The sequence below is a fragment of the Aotus nancymaae genome, unplaced genomic scaffold (assembly GCF_030222135.1).
Source record: "Aotus nancymaae isolate 86718 unplaced genomic scaffold, 86718_ANA_hifiasm-v0.15.2.pri h1tg000018l, whole genome shotgun sequence".
Taxonomy (NCBI): Eukaryota; Metazoa; Chordata; class Mammalia; order Primates; family Aotidae; genus Aotus; species Aotus nancymaae.
The window spans coordinates 17,982,292-18,002,246 of record NW_026988430.1 but is presented as its reverse complement, the minus strand read 5'-3'; the positions used below and the strand labels follow the sequence as shown (position 1 = coordinate 18,002,246).

The 19,955-nt window shown below is 51.4% G+C and overlaps 2 protein-coding genes across 4 annotated transcripts; one reads left to right on the top strand and one right to left on the bottom strand.

The window, feature by feature from the left end:
* The first annotated feature begins 13,658 nt into the window (after positions 1–13,658).
* Positions 13,659–15,084, top strand: RANGRF (RAN guanine nucleotide release factor). 2 transcript variants are annotated; one of them, XM_012457564.2, is made up of 5 exons: positions 13,659–13,876; positions 13,967–14,083; positions 14,255–14,411; positions 14,501–14,586; positions 14,810–15,084. In XM_012457564.2, the coding sequence occupies exons 1-5, from the start codon at positions 13,800–13,802 to the stop codon at positions 14,931–14,933; spliced, it is 561 nt and encodes a 186-aa protein (XP_012312987.1). In that variant the 5' UTR covers positions 13,659–13,799; the 3' UTR covers positions 14,934–15,084. The 2 variants fall into 2 exon arrangements, with proteins under 2 accessions (XP_012312987.1, XP_021530389.1); XM_021674714.2 differs by lacking the exon at positions 14,501–14,586.
* On the bottom strand, positions 15,067–19,736 carry SLC25A35 (solute carrier family 25 member 35). 2 transcript variants are annotated; one of them, XM_012457562.3, is made up of 5 exons: positions 18,720–19,734; positions 17,499–17,564; positions 16,304–16,456; positions 15,807–15,941; positions 15,067–15,652 (listed from the first exon to the last, which is right to left on the bottom strand). In XM_012457562.3, the coding sequence occupies exons 1-5, from the start codon at positions 19,092–19,094 to the stop codon at positions 15,479–15,481; spliced, it is 903 nt and encodes a 300-aa protein (XP_012312985.1). In that variant the 5' UTR covers positions 19,095–19,734; the 3' UTR covers positions 15,067–15,478. The 2 variants fall into 2 exon arrangements, with proteins under 2 accessions (XP_012312985.1, XP_012312986.1); XM_012457563.3 differs by lacking the exon at positions 16,304–16,456 and having other exon boundaries at positions 18,720–19,736.
* Positions 19,737–19,955: the final 219 nt, after the last annotated feature.

Below are 19,955 nucleotides of genomic sequence, written 5' to 3'. Positions count from 1 at the left end.
GCCGGCCCACCAATGGGCTTCCCTCTGAACTGTGTCTGGGACACTGCCCAAACCAGAACATAGATAATGGAGAAGGCTGGAAAGAAGCGGGGTGGGCATCAGTCAGTGGTGAGCCTGGTGAAGGAATGTCTCCCACGGCAGCAGGGCAGTCAGTATCCTGGGGCCTGGCTCGCAGCGCGCTCCCAGCACCTGCTGTATGTACGGCCCCGTGGTGGTGGAAACCAAATAAACCTTCTGTCATTGGACACTTGGGGGCAGCAAACAGCAAGACGGTAGAGACCTGAGACCAGCTGCAGTGGGGCCCAGGTCTTGGCATCCTGTGGGGCTTCAGGAAACCTTTCCATGTGGGCAGCCCACTGAGAGTGCCTGTGACTTTGGGCCATCCTCCCGCAAGCAGGAAGGGATTTGTGCAGCTCCCTCTGACTGGTCAGGCTGGAGGGGCAGCCTGCGACTACAGAATGAGACAAAGCACTGTGAAACAGCCCTGCCCATACTGTCACTCAGGGAACGACACTGTCAAGGACCTCCTCCTGGAGGGCACACATGAGGAATATAGACTTGGAACAAGGACTTCAATCGAGGGGAAGCTCAGGGTGCCATGGAGCGCATAGCAAGGGATGTGGCCCAGACTTTTGGGATCAAGGAAGAATTCTCGGAGTGGGCTGAGACCTGAAGGATGAGTAGCTGTTTGTTACATAAAGGTGGGCGGCACGCTAGAAAAACAACGATCTTTGCAAAGCCACAAAGGCGAGAGGCTTGGTAAGGAACTAAACAGAGGGGAGTGAGTCTGTCTGGAACATCAAGCATAATACAAATGGGAAACGGGACAGGCAAAATCAAAGGCCTAACAGAACAGGAATCTGGACTCGATTCTAAGAGCAGTGGAAACCATTTGGATGCGTTTATACAGCAGATAGACATGAGCAACTCTGCAGTTCTGAGAAATCACTCTGCAGAGGTGGGAGGCAGGAGAGGACATGGGAGTCCGAGGAGAAAGCTACACAGTCTTCAGGCAGAAACAATGCTAGCCCGGACTAGGGTAATGGCAGTGGAGATGGTGAGAAGTGGAAGAATTCGGGGGCTATTAGGAGATAGAATCACCACGAACAGCCAGGCACGGTAGCTCACGCCTGTAATCCCAGCACTTTGGGAGGCTGAGGCGGGCAGATCAGGAGGTCAGAGTTTAAGACCAGCCTGGCCAACATGGTGAAACCCCTAAAAATACAAAATACATTTTAGTCTCTACTAAAAATACAAAATTAGCTGGATGTGGTGGCACGTACCTGTAATACCAGCTACTCAGGAGGCTGAGACAGGAGAATTGCTTGAACCCAGGAGCTGGAGGTTGCAGTGAGCCGAGATCGCACCACTGCACTCCAGCCTGGGTGACAGAGCAAGACTCTGTCTCAAACAAACAAAATCAACAAGAACTGGGTGTTGGGAAAGAGGGATGGGGAGAGAGGAGCCAATGACGATGCCCATGCTTCTTGCTTGAACCACTGGGTAGATAATAATGTCATTACCTGTGATAGGGACATGTTTGGGAGGAAGATAATGTGCTTTGCTTAGGATGTGTTGTTTGAAATGTCAACGAGACATGTAAGTGGAGGTATCCAGAAGGGAGTCAGAAGAGATCTGGGATGGGCCGGGCGCGGTGCCTCACGCCTGTAATCCCAGCACTTTGGGAGGCTGAGGCAGGCAGATCATGAGGTCAGGAGTTCGAGACCAGGCTGACCAACATGGTGAAACCCTGTCTTTAATAAAAATATAAAAAAATTAGCCAGGTGTGGTGGCGCATGCCTGTAATCCCAGCTACTCAGGAGGCTGAGGCAGAAGAATCAATCACTTGAACTAGGGAGGCAGAGGTTGCAGTGAGCTGAAATTGGGCCATTGCACTCCAGTCTGTGTGACAGAGCAAGACTCTGTCTCAAAAAAAAAAAAACAAAACAAAAAAAAACGAAGAGGTCTGGGATGGAGATGAATATTTGGGAAGCACTGGTATGTGGATGGGTAAGGTTATCTAGGGGGAGTGTGCAGGGCCTGGTAGCCCAACATTTAAGGGGTCGATAGAAAAAGAGGAGGCTGAGAAGGAATGGCCAAGACTAACCCAACAGTCTAACCGGTTAAGCAGCTTCCCACTGCCCACGGATCCGAGGCAACAGAAGGGATTAGGAAGCAGACCTGTTCACCACAGCTCCTCTCTCCCCTAGATCATTGCCAAATGTAGTACAGCAACCCTTCCCACTCCCAAACATCTCACCTGTGGAAAGTTACAAGGAAGTGGTCTTGGCTAAATAAAGCAGATGAAAAGAGCTAAATTATGTGGTGCTTTGGAGGCTGGGACCTCATGGACTCCCAAGAGGGATGGCACCTTCTAGGAGGTTCCAAGGGATGAAGCAAGGGGCAGTTCCACTGGGTTTCAGAACAGGGATCCTGGCCTGGCTTGTTGTGGAGGATGAAGCCGCTCCGTCTTGGATGCTAATCTGCCATGTTATCCTCTGGTTAACCCCTGTTCTGGGAATGCCTCTAAGATTGACACTTTATCTACTGTGGCCTTAAATCCTGCTCTTGGGTAGATTCACATAGCATTCTGCGTCTTTCCCTGAGGAGTTGACTTCAGTAGTGCCCTGGGACTCAGGGGTGACTGACTGGCAGCCGCTTGTCTGTCTTCTGTTTCTAAGTCACTATTAAATGTTTCTTTCTGAGAAACTGGATATGTCAGTCTCTCTCTCTCTCTCTCTTTTTGAGATGGAGTCTCACTCTGTTTCCCAGGTTGGAGTGCAGTGGTACAATCTCAGCTTACTGCAACCTCTGCTTCCTGGGTTCAAATGATTCTCCTGCCTTGGCCTCCCAAGTAGCTGGGATTATAAGCGCCCACCACCACACCCAGCTAATTTGTATTTTTAGTAGGGACGGGGTTTCTCCATGTTGGTCAGGCTGATCTCGCACTCCCGACCTCAGGTGATCCACCCACCTCAGCCTCCCAAGGTGCTGGGATTACAGGCATGAGCCACCGCGCCTGGCCTAACTTTGTATTTTTAGTAGAGATGACGTTTCACCACGTTGGCCAGGCTGGCTTCGAACTCCTGACCTCAGGTAATCTGTCCACCTCAGCATCCTAAACTGCTAGGATTACAGGCATGAGCCACCATGCCTGGCCGTCTCTTTCTGCAGTGTCTCAGTTCCCTTGGCCTTTGGGTAGGTTTGCATAGACCAGTGATAGATGAGGAAAGTCCTCCTCCCTTTGTCTATGTCATGCCTCTGTCTCTGCAGGGGGCCCATAGGATTCTGAAGAGCTGTGATGGGAGCCCCACCTTGGCTCTCCCCCAGACTCAGGACAGGCCACCAGGGTTGCTATCCATCACCACACACCACCTCTCCCATTTGACAGTGTCCAAATTGCCTCCTCCTCCCGCTTCTAGAATATGTGTTGAGAGATAGGCATGAGACGCAGGAGGGCGTGTGTCTGTGGAGAAGTAAAAACTAAAGGTCGCCAGAATCCAGTTGGAGGAATGTGTCACTCGTCGGGAGGGTGGTGGGTCCGTGTGCCTTTAGCTGGCTCCGGGCATGGGGTCCTTAGGGAGAAATGTTACGGAGCACTGGCATGTGGACGGTGGTCCCCGCTGCACTGGCACTGATGATCCTATGCTGAAAAGGATGAATGATAGAATCAGAGGAATTGGACTCCATTGTTGTGAGCTAGGGGACAGAGGGTAAAGTGCCCAATCTTGTGACTTAGCAGCAAAGAACAAAGGCCCTCTCTCCTCTTTGCCCTAATTACAGCCAAACCCTCCAACTCCCTCTTTCTGTCATTGGTGTCTCCATTCTTCTTGGTCAGGCTTCCATCTTGGAACCCACTCTTCATCTTTCCCCTCCACCTTGTGCATTGCCCCCATATTATTGTTTCCCTTCCACGTTGCTCATCTGGCTTCATCTCTCCCTTTCCTAACTGCAACAGCTTGGCGCAGACTCATCCCTCCACACGCACTGTACAGGTTTGGTGCTGACCACCAGAGTTAGTGTCAGACCCCACAAGTAAAGGTCTGAGTCTTCCACAGACTGCCACAGTCTTCACTTCAGACACTAGCCACAAATCTTAGGGGTCCCAGGGTCAGCCACACTGGCTGACTGGCTATATATTCAGAAGTTCCCACAATCCCCACAGGTTCAAGAATTCACTAGAAGGGCTCACAGAACTCAGAGAAGCACTAGACTTATGATTGTGGTATTGTGTGTGTTTTTTTTTTTTTTTTTTTTTTGAGACGGAGTCTCGCTCTTGTTACCCAGGCTGGAGTGCAATGGCGCGATCTCGGCTCACCGCAACCTCCGCCTCCTGGGTTCAGGGAATTCTCCTGCCTCAGCCTCCTGAGTAGCTGGGATTACAGGCACGTGCCACCGTGCCCAGCTAATTTTTTTTTGTATTAGTAGAGACGGGGTTTCACAATGTTGACCAGGATGGTCTCGATCTCTCGACCTCGTGATCCACCCGCCTCGGCCTCCCAAAGTGCTGGGATTACAGGCTTGAGCCACCGCGCCCGGCTGTGTGTTTTTTTTAAAGACAGAGTCTCGCTCTGTTGCCCAGGCTGGAGTGCAGTAGCATGATCTCGGCTCACTGCAACCTCCGTCTCTTGGGTTCAAGTGATTCTCCTGCCTCAGCCTCCTGTGTAGCTGGGACTACAGGTGCACGCCGCCATGCCCAGCTAATTTTTTGTATTTTAGTAGAGACAGAGTTTCACCATGTTGCCCAGGCTGGTCTTGAACTCCTGACCTCAGGAGTTACCGCCTAAGGTAGTTCAGTACCTCCTACCTTAACCTCCCGAAGTGTTGGGATTACTCCTGACCTCAAATGATCTGCCTGCCTTGGCCTCCCAAAGTGCTGGGATTACAGGTGTGAGCCACCAAGCCCAGCCAGTATTGTGGTTTTATTATAAAGAATATGAATAGGTGGCTGGGCATGGTGGCTCATGCCTGTAATCCCAGGACTTTGGGAGGCCGAGGCAGGCAGATCACTTGAGGTCAGGAGTTTGAGACCAGCTTGGGCAAACATGGCAAAACTGTGTCTCTACTAAAAATACAAAAATTAGCTGGACATAGTGGTGTGTGCCTGTAATCCCAGCTACTCAGGAGACTGAGGCAAGAGAATCACTTGCACCCAGGAGGTGGAGGCTGCAGTGAACCGAGATCGCACCATTGCACTCCAGCCTGAGCAATGGAGTAAGACTCCGTATCAAAAAAAAAAAAAAAAAAAAAAAAAAGAATATGCATAGGCAAGGTTGAAATAGGTCCCAGAATCTAAACTTCTGTGGGGACTCCTGGGGAGTCAGGGCACAGCACCCACTGGCACATCAGTGTGTTCAGCAAGCCCCACTGAACTTCAGCGTCCAGAATTCCTACTGGGGTTTTATTGGGCTGATATCAACTGGGCCAAAGCTCCAATCCTCTAATCATGGTTGTTCTTTCTGGCATGGCCCTCCCCCATCCTGATTCATGTACTTAGCATAAACTATGTAGGGGCCCACCACCAGTCACATCATTAGTATAAACTATTAGGGCCTATCATGAATAATAAAGAACTCCAACAAGGGGAAATTCCACAGATTTAGAGTTTTTCAGGAAAAAGGTACAAAGGCCAATTAGGTTTTTTTGTTTGTTTTTTTGAGACGGAGTCTTGCTCTGTCACCCAGGCTGGAGTGCAGTGGCAAGATCTCGGCTCACTGCAACTTCCGCCTCCTGGGTCCGGGTTCAAGGGATTCTTCTGCCACAGCCTCCCGAGTAGCTGGGATTACAGGCACGTACCACGATGCTCAGCTAATTTTTGTATTTTTAGTAGAGACGGGGTTTCACCATATTGGCCAGGCTGGTCTTGAACTCCTGACCTCAGGTGATCCACCAGCCTAGACCTCCCAAAGTGCTGGGATTACAGGCTTGAGCCCACCGTGCCCTGCCTTTCTGTTTTTTTTTAAGAGATAGCGTCTTGCCTGTGAGGCCCTGCCTAGTTCTGTCTAGTGTGGCGGCATGTGGCACTAAAAATAAAAAATAATAATAAAATAAAATAAAAAGAGATGGAGTCTTGTTCTGTCACCCAGGCTGGAGTGCAGTGGTGTAATCATAGTTCATCCTGGACTGAAGCGATCCTCCTGCTTCAGCCTCCCTGGGACTACAGGTGTGCATACCACCATGCCCAGCTAATTGTTTAAATTTTTTGTTGAGATGGAGTGTGGCGACATTGCCCAGGCTGGTCTCGAATTCCTGGGCTCAAGTGATTCTCCCACCTTAATCTCCCAAAGTGTTGCAATTACAGGCTGATCCACTGTGCCTGGCCCAGTCAAGTTCTTTATTGTACAACATCTTGTAACAGGGCCTAATTGCTAAATAACCTATCTCTTAACTAATACAGGTCAGGGAAGGCCTGTACAAGTCAGTGGGAAGTTGATGGTGAAAAGATGAACATGGATCCCTCCCTCCTGGTGCTTAGTGCATTATACCGAGGTGCCTGCAGTGGTGACAGGAGCATAGCCGCACAGGAGCCAGCAGTTAATCCAGAAATGTTTTCTGGAGATCTGAGGATAAACTAGCCAGGGAAGAAGAGGGAAAGAAGGTTCTAGGCAGAGGGCAACTCATGTGCAAATGCCCAGAGGCATGAAAGAGGTTGACTCAGTCAACAGACTGAAAAAAAAGTTCAGAGTGCCTAGCACACAGACCATAAGGGGAAAACGGCAGGGCACAGTGGCTCATGCCTGTAATCCCAGCATTTGGGAGGTTAAGGCAGGTGGATCACCTGAAGTCAGGAGTTCGAGACCAACCTGGCCAACATGGTGAAACCCCATCTCTGCTAAAAATACAAAAATTAGCCAGGAGTGGTGGAACATGCCTGTATCCCAGCTACTCAGGAGGCTGAGTCAGAAGAATCCCTTGAACCTGGAGGGTGGAGCTTGCAGTGAACCAAGATCGCACCAATGCACTCCAGCCTGGGTGACAGAGCAAGACTCTGTCTCGAAAAAGAAAAAAAAAGACTGTTAGGGGAAAATAATGGGATATGGGGCTGCAAATTTCCAGGGAAAGGACTGGGTGACAGGCACAGAATTGTCCCAAACACAAGAACACACTGGTCTTCCTCAGACACTAACTTCATTATAGCAGGCCTTTGTGTGTTAATCTACTGTGGCTACCACTGATTGCCACACAATCCTGAGCATCTCCCCAAGACAGGTTTCTCAGCTGGTGACTAAGTAGGGCCACCAACTAGACCTCCTTAGAAGAAATGAACTGTAGCATGCCCTAGCTCTCCCTGCTCAGGCTGAAGGCCCAGAAAGAAGCGCCATGTCTTACCATTTTTAGACCCTCCCCTAGAGCCTAGTGCAGGGCTAAATATACAAAATACCATCATGCCTGATTTCATCTTTCTTTTCTGTCTTTTTTTATTGAGATGGAGTTTTGCTCTTGTCGCCCAGGCTGGAGTGCAATGGCGCGATCTCGGCTCACTGCAACCTCTGCCTCTTGGTTCAAGCGATTCTCCTGCTTCAGCCTCCCAGGTAGCTGGGATTACAGGTGCATGCCACCATACCCAGCTAAATTTTGTATTTTTAGTAGAGACAGAGTTTCTTCATGTTGGTCAGGCTGGTCTCAAACTTCTGACCTCAAGTGATCCACCCACCTCAGCCTCCCAAAGTGCTAGGATTACAGCTGTGAGCCACTGCACCCAGCCCATCTTTCTTTTCTTTTCCTTTTTTTTTGAGATGGAGTCTCACCCTGTCACCCAGGCTGGATGAAGTGCAATGGTGTGATCTAGGCTCACTGCAACCTTCCCCTCCTGGGTTTAAGTGATTCTCTGCCTCAGCCTCCCAAGTAGCTGGGATTACTGGTGTGCACCACCACATTCGGCTAATTTTTTGTATCTTTAGTAGAGATGGGGTTTCACCATGTTGGCCAGGCTGGTCTCGAACTTCTTCTTTTTTTTTTTTTTTTTTTTTGAGGCGGAGTTTCGCTCGTTACCCAGGCTGGAGTGCAATGGCGCGATCTCGGCTCACCCCAACCTCCGCCTCCTGGGTTCAGGCAATTCTCCTGCCTCAGCCTCCTGAGTAGCTGGGATTACAGGCACGCGCCACCGTGCCCAGCTAATTTTTTGTATTAGTAGAGACAGGGTTTCACCATGTTGACCAGGATGGTCTCGATCTCTTGACCTTGTGATCCACCCGCCTCGGCCTCCCAAAGTGCTGGGATTACAGGCTTGAGCCACCGCGCCCGGCCCTGGTCTCGAACTTCTAACCTCATGATCTGCCTGCCTTGGCCTCCCAAAGTGCTGGAATTACAGGCATGAGCCACCAAACCCGGCCTTATTTTCAATATGTATATATATTTTGAGAAAGGGTCTCCCACCAGGCACAGCCTCAATCTTCCAGCTCAAGCCATCCTTCTACCTCAGCCTCCCAAGTAGCTGATACCACAGGTTTATATCACCATTACTGGCTTTTTTTTTTTTTTTTTTTTTTTGAGACAGGGTCTCCCTCTGTCACCCAGGAGGCTGGAGTGCAGTGGCATGATGCTGACTCACTGCAGCCTCAAGTTCCCAGGCTGAAGCAATCCTCCTACCTCAGCCTCCCCGGTAGCTGGGAGGTGTGAGTCACCATGCTCAACTAATTTTTATATATTTTTTTAGAGATGGGGTTCTGTCATGTTGTCCAGCCTGGTCTCAAACTCCTGGGCTCAAGCAGTCCTCCCTCCTGGGCCTCCCATAGTATTGGGATTACAGGGGTGAGCCACTGCATAGAGCCATGTTTTCCATAACCTCTTAACTGAAATTTAGCATTTCCCTTCACTGTGAATTTAGGTAACAAACCATAGTAGTGTTAGCAGTACCTATTGTTTCATCACAATAGCAGTTACAGATATGCTCACTTTAGAATGGCTGTGGATCTCTTGAACGATAATTGGTGTGCATCACTAGTTTACATTTATTAGACTTGCTGCTGCTAGATCTAGTTAATATGATAACAAAGCAGTAGACTTGTACTCTATCAAATATCTGGGCTTAATTTTCTTCTCTTTTTTTTCTTTTTTTTTTTTTTGAGATGGAGTCTCACTCGGTCACCCAGGCTACAGTGCAGTAGCACAATCTTGGCTTACTGCAACCTCCACCTCCCCGGTTCAAGCAATTCTCTGCCTCAGCCTCCGGAGTAACTGGGATTACAGGTGCCCGCCACCACACCTGGCTATTTTAAAAATATTTTTAGTAGAGACAGGTTTTCACCATCTTGTCCAGGCTGGTCTTGAACTCCTGACTTCGTGATCCACCCGCCTCGGCCTCCCAAAGTGCTGGGATTATAGGTGTCAGCCACCACGCCCAGCCTGGGTTTAATTTTCTTTTTAAATTTATATTTATTTATTTATTTATTAAGATGGAGTCTTGCTCTTGTCACCCAGGCTGGAGTGCAACGGCACGATCTCGGCTCACCACAACATCCACCTCCCAGGGTCAAGCGATTCTCCTGCTTCAGCCTCCCCAGTAGCTGGGATTACAGGCATGCACCATCGTGCCTGGCTAATTTTGTATTTTTAGTAGAGACGGGGTTTCACCATGTTGGTCAGGCTGGTCTTGAACTCCTGGCCTCAGGTGATCTGTCCGCCTCAGCCTCCCAAAGTGCTGGGATTATAGGCTGAGCCACCATGCTTGGCCTTAATTTTCTTTTTTTTTTTTCTTTTTTCTTTTTTTTGCCTCACCTCCTCCTCCCTCAATTTTCTTTTTTGTTTTTTGAGAAAGAGTCTGGCTCTGTCGACCAGGCTGGAGTGCAGTGGTGTGATCTTGGTTCAGTACAACCTCTGTCTCCCAGGCTCAAGCTATCCTCCCACCTTGGCCTCCCAAGTAGCTGGCACTACAGGCATGTGCCACCATGCCCAGCTAATTTTTTTTTTTTTTAAAGAGACAGGGTCTCACTTTGTTGTCTAGGTTGGTCTCCAACTCCTGAGCTCAAGCAATCTGCCCACCTCGGCCTCCCAAAGTGCTAGGATTACAGGCATGAGCCACAGCACCTGGCCCATGCCTGTAATCTCTTTGAGAGGCTGAGGCGGGAGAACGGCTTGAGCCCAGGAGGTTGAGGCTGTAGTAAGCCATTATCGTGCCACTGCACTCCAGCCTGGGTGACAGAATGAGAGCCTGTCTCAAAAAAAGTGAGAATAAAAATAACAATAACATTATGCCGAATAGGTGATCACAGGCTTCACAAAATTACCAAAGCAGTCCACGGTAGAAAAGAAGATGCAAACCCCTGCTTAATAGAAACATTCATTGCCCTACCTCTCCTCAAAGGGGTGCTTGACTTTGGGTGTTGTGTAGTCTCTCTGATCTGAGTCCATCTCTTGGTGCTCTAAAGGGGAGAGTCTCTAGGACTCTTGTCTCCAAAGCAAACAACTGCATCAATTGCATGCAGGGCACTGGATAAGGGAATGTCCCAGGTGTACAGAATCAGTCAGTTGCAGGCCTACTAGCAACCAGTGTGCTGACAGTCAGTCATCCCCTGTCATTCTCCTGAGAAAAGTGGCTGCTGGCCATCTCTCTACTGAGATTCGTCCTCTGATACTCATCATCCTAGCTGCAGCCAGCTGGACCAGAGATCTCCCTTGTGTCTGGGTGGTAGCCTGAGGAGCGGCCAAGCAGGAGAGCCTGCCAAATAGGTACTTTCAGATTGAATGACAACTCATTGACCCAATTAGATCCTGTCCCTTGGGAAGTTGGAATTTGAACACTTGAGGGAGTCAACAGTGGGCAGGGCCAGCAGAAGTGATGGGCACAAAAAAAGAGGTGAAGGGAGAAGGGGAACTGGAGCCAAGCGTGGGAATTTGCCAAGTGAGGGTGGCCTTCCACCCCATTCATCCAGAGGAGGTCTGGCTGAGCACTCTGTCACTTCTATTTCCTACCACCCGGAAGAGCCCGTCTAACCCCTCCCCCAAGAACCCACAGAATTGTGGAGGGCCAGGAGTCCCTAGCTGCACAGGGCTCATGGCAGAACAGAGACGTGCCAGATACCCAAAATGACTAAGTTGGGGGTGCTTTTTTCTCCGTCTCCCTGACCTAGTGTGACCTCTTCTGGACCCATGTAATAGGCCTCCACACTCCCTTATGGCCAGTGCAGGCACCCTGTTAACTTCTATGTCCTTGTAGGTCCCTTTCCAAGGACTCCACCTGCTTGACTGGTCCCAAAGCAGCCAGAGCTGGTATTGCCCCTGGTGGGGAACGGGGGTGGAGAGCAGGCTGGCAGGAAAGGACAGAGAGCTCTGTTACTCATTATCCCAGAAAAGCAGCATGGGGTGTACCCCTCTGACCTGGCTCCTTTTGTTTCCCATGGCTGGGTTCCTTCTCTCCCTCTGGAGCCTGTAATGCCCCTGCTCTTTCAAATTCCTCACATAGCAAACATATTCCACTCTCTTCATCCAGAAATAGGTTCAGACTCAACTACATACATTATCTCATTTCTTCCTAACAGCATTTTATTTTATTTCATTTTTGATATGGAATCTTGCTCTGTTGCCCAAGCTGGAGTGCAGTGGCCCAGTCTTGGCTCATTGCAGCCTCTGCCTCTTGGGTTCAAGTGATTTTCTTGCCTTAGCCTCCCTAGTAGCTGGGATTACAGGTGCCTGCCACCATGCATGGCTAATTTTTGTATTTTTAGTAGAGATGGGGTTTCGTCATTTTGACCAGGCTAGTCTTGAACTCCTGACCTCACGTGATCCGCCCACCTTGGCCTCCCAAAGTGCTGGGATTACAGGCCTTAGCTACGGTGCCTGACCCCCAACAGCATTTTAGACATGAGAAAATGAGACTCAGAAGTCTGATAGCTGTAGTAAGAAATGAGGAGTCAAGCTCCTTAGTGTTCACTACAAAAACGCTGCATCCCTATTTCGCAGCTCCCTGCCACCCATTCCCATCCTACCCTCCCTTGCCAAACTGATACACCTGCTTTCCTTAAAACATGTACTCTCATCTCCAAGTTTCTGCTCCTGATGTTCCCCCAGCTAGAATACCCCTAGGATGTCCTACTGAATTCTCTAAGTCAACCCTTAAGACTCAAAGTGTGGGCCAGGCATGGTGGCTCATGTTTGTAATCCCAGCACTTTGGGAGGCCAAGGCAGAAGAATCTCTTGAGACCAGAAGTCCAAGACCAGCCTGGGCAACACAGTAAGACTCCATCTCTTAAAAAAAAAAACAAAAACACAAAAATTACCTGAGCATGGTTGTGTGTGCCTGTAGTCCCAGCTACTCAGGAGGCTGAGGCAGGAGGATGGCTTGAGCACACAAGGTTAGGGCTGCAGTGAGCTACAACTGTACCACTACAGTCTAGCCCTGGCAACAGTGAAACGCCTCTCAAAAAAAAAAAAAAAAGACTCAAAGTGTGTTCCACTGTTCCTTTTACACCTTCAGTGAGGTATCAGGGGCTGTGTCCTAAATGTCTTTGCATCTCCAGCCTTTCACGTAGGGCCTGGCAAGGTAAGAGACCAATAAATATGTGCCCTTTGGCTTCATTTCACTCAATCATTAGGGTCCAGAGGTATGGTCAGCACTTGGAACCCTCAAGATCAGAATCCTCTTGCCCAGTTCTTGGCTGGGACATAGGTGACATCTAGAATCCATAAGGGTATGGGTGATCTCCTGGGTTCCAGATACCTGCACTGAGCTTTACTCAATCACTCAACAATATGTATTAGGTCTGTTACGCTCCAAACACTGTGCCAGGTGCTGGGGATCAAAGATGAATAGATAAATTAACTGGAAGGATATAGTGAAGCTAAAGCTTTAAGAACACAACAAATCTGTAAAAGAAAAACAAAAGAGCATTTAATCTGTACTTCTGTACAGGTGTGCAGAGCTGGGGGTGGGGTTGCACCCGCCCGGGAGCATTCCCAAAGCAAAGATTTGAGGGGGATTAGATTTCTAATACCCAGGTTGGGTCTCACTTTCAGGAAGGTGTGAGACCAGAATCCTAACCTGGATCCATTGTTCCCCTAATTCCCAACATCGAATCTGTGAATTAGCGGTCTGGGTGGCAGCCCATTCGTCGTTCAGAGGCCCAGAACACTGTGAAACTATTCTTCCCTGACTCAAAAGACCCTACCTAGACGTTGGCCCCTTTGACAAGCATCTGCCCCTCAGGAGGGCCTCAAGCAACCTTCTTGGAAGGTGTGACCACTTGAAAAGGAGGAGGCCAGGCACGGTGGCTCTTGCCTGTAATTCCAGCACTTAGGGAAGCTGAGGCGGAAGGATTGCTTGAGCCCAGGAGTTTGAGACCAGCCTGGCCAAGATAGGGAGACATCCCCCACCCCGCCTCTACAAATAATTAAAAATTTCGCGGGGCCTGGTGACGGGAGCAGGAGCTACTTGGGAGGCTGAGGCAGGAGTATCGCTTGAGTCCTGGAGGTGGAGACTGCAGTGAGTTGTGATCGTGCCACTGCGTTCCAGCCTAGGCGACAGAGTGAGACCCTGTCAATCAACCAAACAGTCAAGAGGAGGCTGGCGGGGGCATGCTAGTGACCACCAACCCGAGGTCCAAACCCCAAGCCAGACCCAGCGGTCCCGCCTGGCGCCCTCCAAAGAGCGCGGCTTCCGGAGCAACGCCGCTGAGCCCCGCCCCCAGGGCCCCAGCGCCGATTGGCCAGAGAGAGCGCGGGGCGGAGCCAAACCTTAAAGGGTCGCGGAGCTAAGCCAGACCCAGGTGGAGGGGGCCGCTGCGAAACCCAGGGAGCCGATGCCACGTGACACAACGTGGGTTTCTTTTAAACCTTTCGAATGCCCATAACCTAGCCTTAGGCCCATGGAGCCCACGAGAGACTGCCCGCTGTTCGGGGGCGCCTTTTCCGCCATCCTCCCCACCGGGGCCATTGACGTAAGGTGAGAAGGCCGGGGCGCCCAGTGGCGGCTGACTGGGTGGGTAGTGGGAAGAGACCGGGGTCAACCAGGGTCGGCCTCGCCTCACTCCAGTGACCTCCGACCGGTCCCGGACAATCAAGAAGTTTTCTGCCATCCCGTGACGGACCAGAGCCTGATTGTGGAACTTCTCGAGCTGCAGGCCCACGTGCTGGGAGAAGGGGCTGCGCGGTGAGGGAAGGGCCCCGGGCTGTACAATGGCAGGGCCGGAACCGGGGCAGTGGGCGCGGCCCGCAGCCCACAGTTCATCGGTGCGGTGAGACCATGCAGGGGCAGGGAGCGAAGATGCTTCTGGGGAGGCGGCCAGAGATGTCCCTTCCTGACCCTGCTTCCCCACTCCAGGTACCACTTTGAGGATGTTGGTGGTGTGCAGGGGGCTAGGGCTGTCCATGTGGAGTCTGTTCAGCCTCTCAGTTTGGAGAACCTGGCCCTGAGGGGCTGCTGTCAAGAAGCCTGGGTCCTCTCTGGCAAGCAGCAGGTAGCTAAGGAAAACCAGCAGGTGAGGGCCCTGGAGTGTGCAATGTCCTGGAAGGGCAAGGGGGGCGGCACCAGAGATCCAGGTAAGCATCCTGACTCTGATGCCCTTAGGTAGCAAAGGACGTGACACTACATCAGGCCTTGCTGCGGCTGCCCCAATACCAGACTGATCTTTTGCTCACCTTCAATCAGCCCCTGTAAGGAGGAAGGAATGGGCGGGTGTTCATGACTGGGTTCCCAGGAGAATCGGGCTGGGAGGGACAGAACAGCGAGACTCACTGGTGGGGTCCTCCAAGGAAGCAGGAATGGGCCAGAGGTTTGGGGACACTGATACTCGGGTCCTCTGGGGAACAGGAATTGGCAATTTCCAAACCTCAGGACTGGATGATGTTCTCTCTCCATCTGTTTCCCCACCCCAAGCACTGACAACAGGTCATCTCTTGGCCCTGAAAATCTGTCACCTCCACCCTGGAGCCTGGGTGAATTTGAACAGCTGGTGACCAGTCTGACCCTTCATGATCCCAACATCTTTGGTCCCCAGTAAAGGCGCTGAAGCACTGCACGATGTTGCTGAGGACTTGGGGACTTGGTTCTGTGAGGGGGAAAAGAGGTTGAATATCTGGGTTCCTCTTATTTCTTCCCTGTGCATAAACATAAGACAAGCCCTTTTCAGAATAAACTTGCTTTATAATCAAGATAATCTCTGTGCCTTTGACTCTTAACAGGACGCCTGGGTCCCCCCAATTCCCTTTGATTTTGGAGGGAGGAGTTTAAAGCTGTGCATGGGAGGAGGAGGGACTCAAGGATGGCAGTAGAGACAGGGAGAAAGTACACTTTGGAATGACTGGCTCAGTCCTGAGAGAGGGGTGTGAAGTGTACAGGGCATGGGTAGGGAAGGTTTAAAGCAACACCCAAGGAAAGGAGGGAAACTCATTTCTTGTGATTGAACCCTGAGAACAGATGGGGAGTGGGGTTGGCTGTCCCCCATGGATGGATGAAAGGTCATCTAACCAGTAGTTACCAGGACATAGTGGTGGAGGCACAAGTGGCCAAAGAGTGCTGATGTGGTGGAGTGTGGGAGAGAGGCTGTTATTTAGCGTATGTGTAGTAGACGGAGCGCAGCTGGTCCCAGAAGAAGAGGGAGAGGATGGTGTGGGGGCCAAGGCGGAAGTAGGAGGCACCTATACCCTTGTACATGCCAAAAATGCCCTCGGTCCGAGCTGTCTGCAGCAGAGCGTCCAGTATCCCCCGGTACATGAGGCCCTGAGAGCACGTCAGAGAGGGAGGGAGAGCACAGAGAAGGAGTTTGTCAGAGCCCATGCCTCTGCAGGCTGCATTTTAGGCTATCCCACCTGTACCCTCAATCTGCCTCCCCCATCCCCTGTTTCCCTGCCTGCCTCCCAGAGCACTTCCTTACCTTGCCTTGTGCATTTGTGGGCTGGTTGTAGAGCCTTGTGCAGGCCACATCAAAGGGTGCCATGGCCAAAACCACTGCAATGCCACTCACCATGGCAGCCACCAGAGCCAATTTCCAGCTCTGGGGAGGAAAGATCTAAGGGGGTGGAGAGGAAGAGCATTGTCAATCAGTCAACCATTCCACCCCAAGGACAGGACAGTCCCTGCCCTGTGGACACAGATGCTGGTAACTCAGGGAGCTTCCACTGCACCAGTTGTAACAGTGCAAAAACACTGAGAAGGAGGAAGGCCAGAGTCCCCTGAAGGCTCAGGTACCCCTTCTGGGAGGAAGTGACAAGAGAACTGCGGGAAGGGTCTAAATTAGAGTCAGTGACCTCCAAGTCCTCCTGCCACTCCCTCACCTTTGAATGTTGGGCACCATCCCCTCCAGGGCCCAGTGCAGCTTGCCCTCCCATTCTCCCCTTCCCGAAACAGACCCACCCATTTCCCAGGCAGTACCTCCCACTGGCTCAGGAGGTCCTTGGTGGATGAGAAGGTGCACAGCTGGGTGGAGGAACCGATGATAACTCGGGGCAGGCCGCCCAGAGCCCCACGCCACAACCCCACCAGACCATGTTTCTGGCCAATCTCGGTTAGCGCTTGAAACATGCCCTAGTGTGGGGAAGACCGGGGGCAGGGTTCAGTCACCCCAGTATCAGGGGCTGCCACCTCCTAACACTGCCAAGGATGGGTCCTTAACAGGAACCTGGTGTCTAGACAACAGTTCAATGTGGGCTTGGAGCCAGAATGTGGGCCCTTGGTTGTCTAGTCACCCCATTGTTCCTCCCTGGCCACCCAAGAACTGGGGCGGGATGTGTGGAAGTGAGGATATTCATGGGTCAGGAGAAATAGGCAGGAAATTAGAGGAACTGGAGTACATATTGGAAAGAGGCACCAGGTGCTGTGGCTCGCTCCTGTAATCCCAGCACTTTGGAAGGCCAAGGCAGGTGGATCACCTGAGGTCAGGAGTTTGAGACCAGCCTGGCCAACTTGTGAAACCCTGTCTCTCTTAAAAATACAGAAATTGCCGGGCGCGATGGCTCACACCTGTAATCGCAGCAGTTTGGGAAGCTGAGGTTGGCAGATCACCTGAGGTCAGGAGTTCGACACCAGCCTGACAAACATGGTGAAACCCCATCTCTACTAAAAATACAAAAATTAGCCAGGTGTGCTGGTGTGAGCCTGTAATCCCAGCTACTCAGGAGGCTGAGGCAGGAGAATCGCTTGAACCCGGGAGGTGGAGGTTGCAGTGAGCCGAGGTTGCAGTGAGCCATGATTGCACCACCACACTGCAGCTTGGGTGACAGAGAGAGACTCCGTCTCAAAAAAGAAAAGAAAAGAAAAGAAATAGCTGGGCATGGTGGTGCACACCTACAGTCCCAGCTACTTGGGAGGCTGAGGCAGAATCGCTTGAACCCAGGAGGTGAAGGTTTCAGTGAGCTGAGATCTTGCCACTGCACTTCACCCTAGACAACAGAGAGACTCCGTCTAAAAAAAAGGAAAGAGGGTCTGGATAGGCTCTAGGGGCAAAATGGGATAGAACTGATGGGTTGGACAGAGCAGTGGCTGGGGTTGGAGCTGTGGGTGCAGGCAGAATGCTAGAGGGGGAAGAGAGAGGATGGTCCGGGACTTAGGCAGACTTGGGAACCCTCACCTGATGCTTATACTGGTGCCCTACAGCAATTTCTGAGGCTGCCTGTGCCTGCAGATGTGTCTTCACCTGGGAACAAGAGAGTATCATAGCCTTTGCCTCAGTGGCCATCCTCCTACCTCAGACCCAAATGTCTGACCCCCTCACACTTCCTCTAGGGTGTTCAGCAATGAATATCCTTTTAATCTGATAATGATTGTTGTTCCCACTTAACAAATTGGTCAGGAGACTCTGTCTCTTGGCTCCAGCCCCAGGAGGATGGATCTCCCAGCACTGCAAGACACCCCACCCCCTCCATATCCTCCTTCCCTTGGGGCTAGCAGTGGGGGGTAGAGTGGTTGGAGAGTGGTAATATTTCCTCTCAGACTGTTAGGCAAGACCTGGGTGTCCAGCCTTTCATACCAGCTCATTCCCAGGCTGGATCTCCAGCCACCACTTCTATCAGGCTACCCATCAGACTCTGGGCAAAACTTGCACTTTATCCCCCAATCCCCATAGGGGTATCTGGCTGACTTTGGAGAGACCACTGTCCCTGAAACTCACACTCTGAGAATGAGACCAGACTGCTTCTGCTACAGAACAGACTACTGCTCTTTTGTTCTTAGAAGCACTGAGCAGGGCCTAGTCTTAGCAGCCTCAGGCTCTTGACCCTTCACTTATACCAGACAACTCAAGTGGGCAGACGGTGAGATTGTAATTCTGTGATGCCCAGGATCTTCCCAATCCCTACACTCTCTGATGTATGTTATTTAAATTCCTTATCCTCCACCACACAAATCCGACCTCAACATCAAGACATAATAATAAAAGCAATGCTACCAAATGCTTACTATCTGCCAGGATTCCCACTAGTGCTTTCATGTATACCTCATTTGTCTCCCTCAGTCCTCCCAATAATCACACAAAAAGGGCACTACAATGATCACCATTTTACAGATGTGGCAACTGAAGCTCAACAGTTAGTAATTTTCAAAGCCAGGATTTTAGTTTCAGAAAGGCTGATTCCAAAGCCCACAGTCTTAATCAATACATTCAATTATGTCCATCAGATGGCTGTATATAGGGCAGATCAGAAGACTCCAGAGCCTACCAGCACTTTCCTGATGCCTTTCCCTGATGGCAGTGGAGCAGCACCCTGCCACCTATGGCCCTGGGAAAGACCAGGTTCCTATCCTACACCAAAGGATCTGCCCTGAAGGTCCCAGGCAAGAGCCCTCTTCTTACCATGTAGATGGGGCTCCCCAAGTAGGCTCCCATGACTCCAGCCATGGCCCCAGCTGCTGCGCTTCGGGCAGGACTGTGGGTGCCTTCAGCTGTGTGCAGGTAGCCCCTAGCCTCAGCCAGCCCATAGGTGCCCAGTCGGATGCCATTCATCAGGAACTGGTATATGAGGGCAGGGGCCAGGCCTTTCTGCAGGGCGGCCAGGCCATCCACCTTGCCGATGGTGATGAAGGCATGGAAGACATTTCGGTAGTGCCGCTGGTATGTGCCAGGGGCCTTCAGTTCTCCCTGCAACTGCATCCTGGTCTTCACCACCTCAAGGGGATTGGTGAATACACAGGCGCCGCAGGCTGCCAGGCCACTCATCAAGAAGTCCATGGTGGGATAGCTGTAGCAGGAACTGGCCCAAGAGTAAGAAAGTCAAAATGGGTGGCAGAAAGGGGGGTTGGAAGACAAGGGAAGACCTGTTTCAGCAGTACAGGTTGCAGAAGGTAAGAATTTAGGTTTGCAGTCAAGGGTGTTAGGGTCAAATGTCAAGTGGTCAAACGTCAGCTGGGATCTGTGAGTCAGGAGCTGGCAAGGAGGGAAGAGGGAAAAATTTGGGAGACTCTGGTGAGAATGCTATAGCAGAGCCCTCCTTGTCAAGGGATCTGAGGTCAAGGAGGAGCAAAAGACAGAAGGCTGCAGGTGGGATGGCTCAGGATGGTGGGCGACGGGGGCAGGGGAGTAGAGGAGGGAACCGCGGAGTTGGGAGATGGAAGCCAGGGAGGCAGGAGAAAGAAAGGCAGCAGGTTAGAGAAGAAAAGGATCCGGGAGAAGAGCCGGTGATTTCCTCGAGACAGCAACGAGATCTGGATCCGAGAAAGAAGTCAGGACTCTGGCCAGGCATGAGCGTCCCCAGGAAGCCGCCGGAGCTCGTAGCAGCTTCAACCTTGGGTAACCTGCGGAGGCCGGGCCGCCACACTCCAGCCACTGGAGCGCGGACCAATGGGGAGCCTCCAAGAGGCACAGACGAGATCCTCAGCCAATCAGCGCCGAGCCGGCTCCGCGACCAATGGGAGGCGCTCTTGGCGCTCTGGTCCCCAGAATCGCCCAGAGGCAGTTGGAATTAACTCTCCCGGCCCCGCCAGCAGCGCCCGGCCGCCGACTCCGGCTCCGGAAAGGGGTCCCGGGGCGCTGGGTTTTTGTAGTTGGCAGGGAAGAGAGGTTGAACTCTGGGTTCCCGAACGTACACAGAGG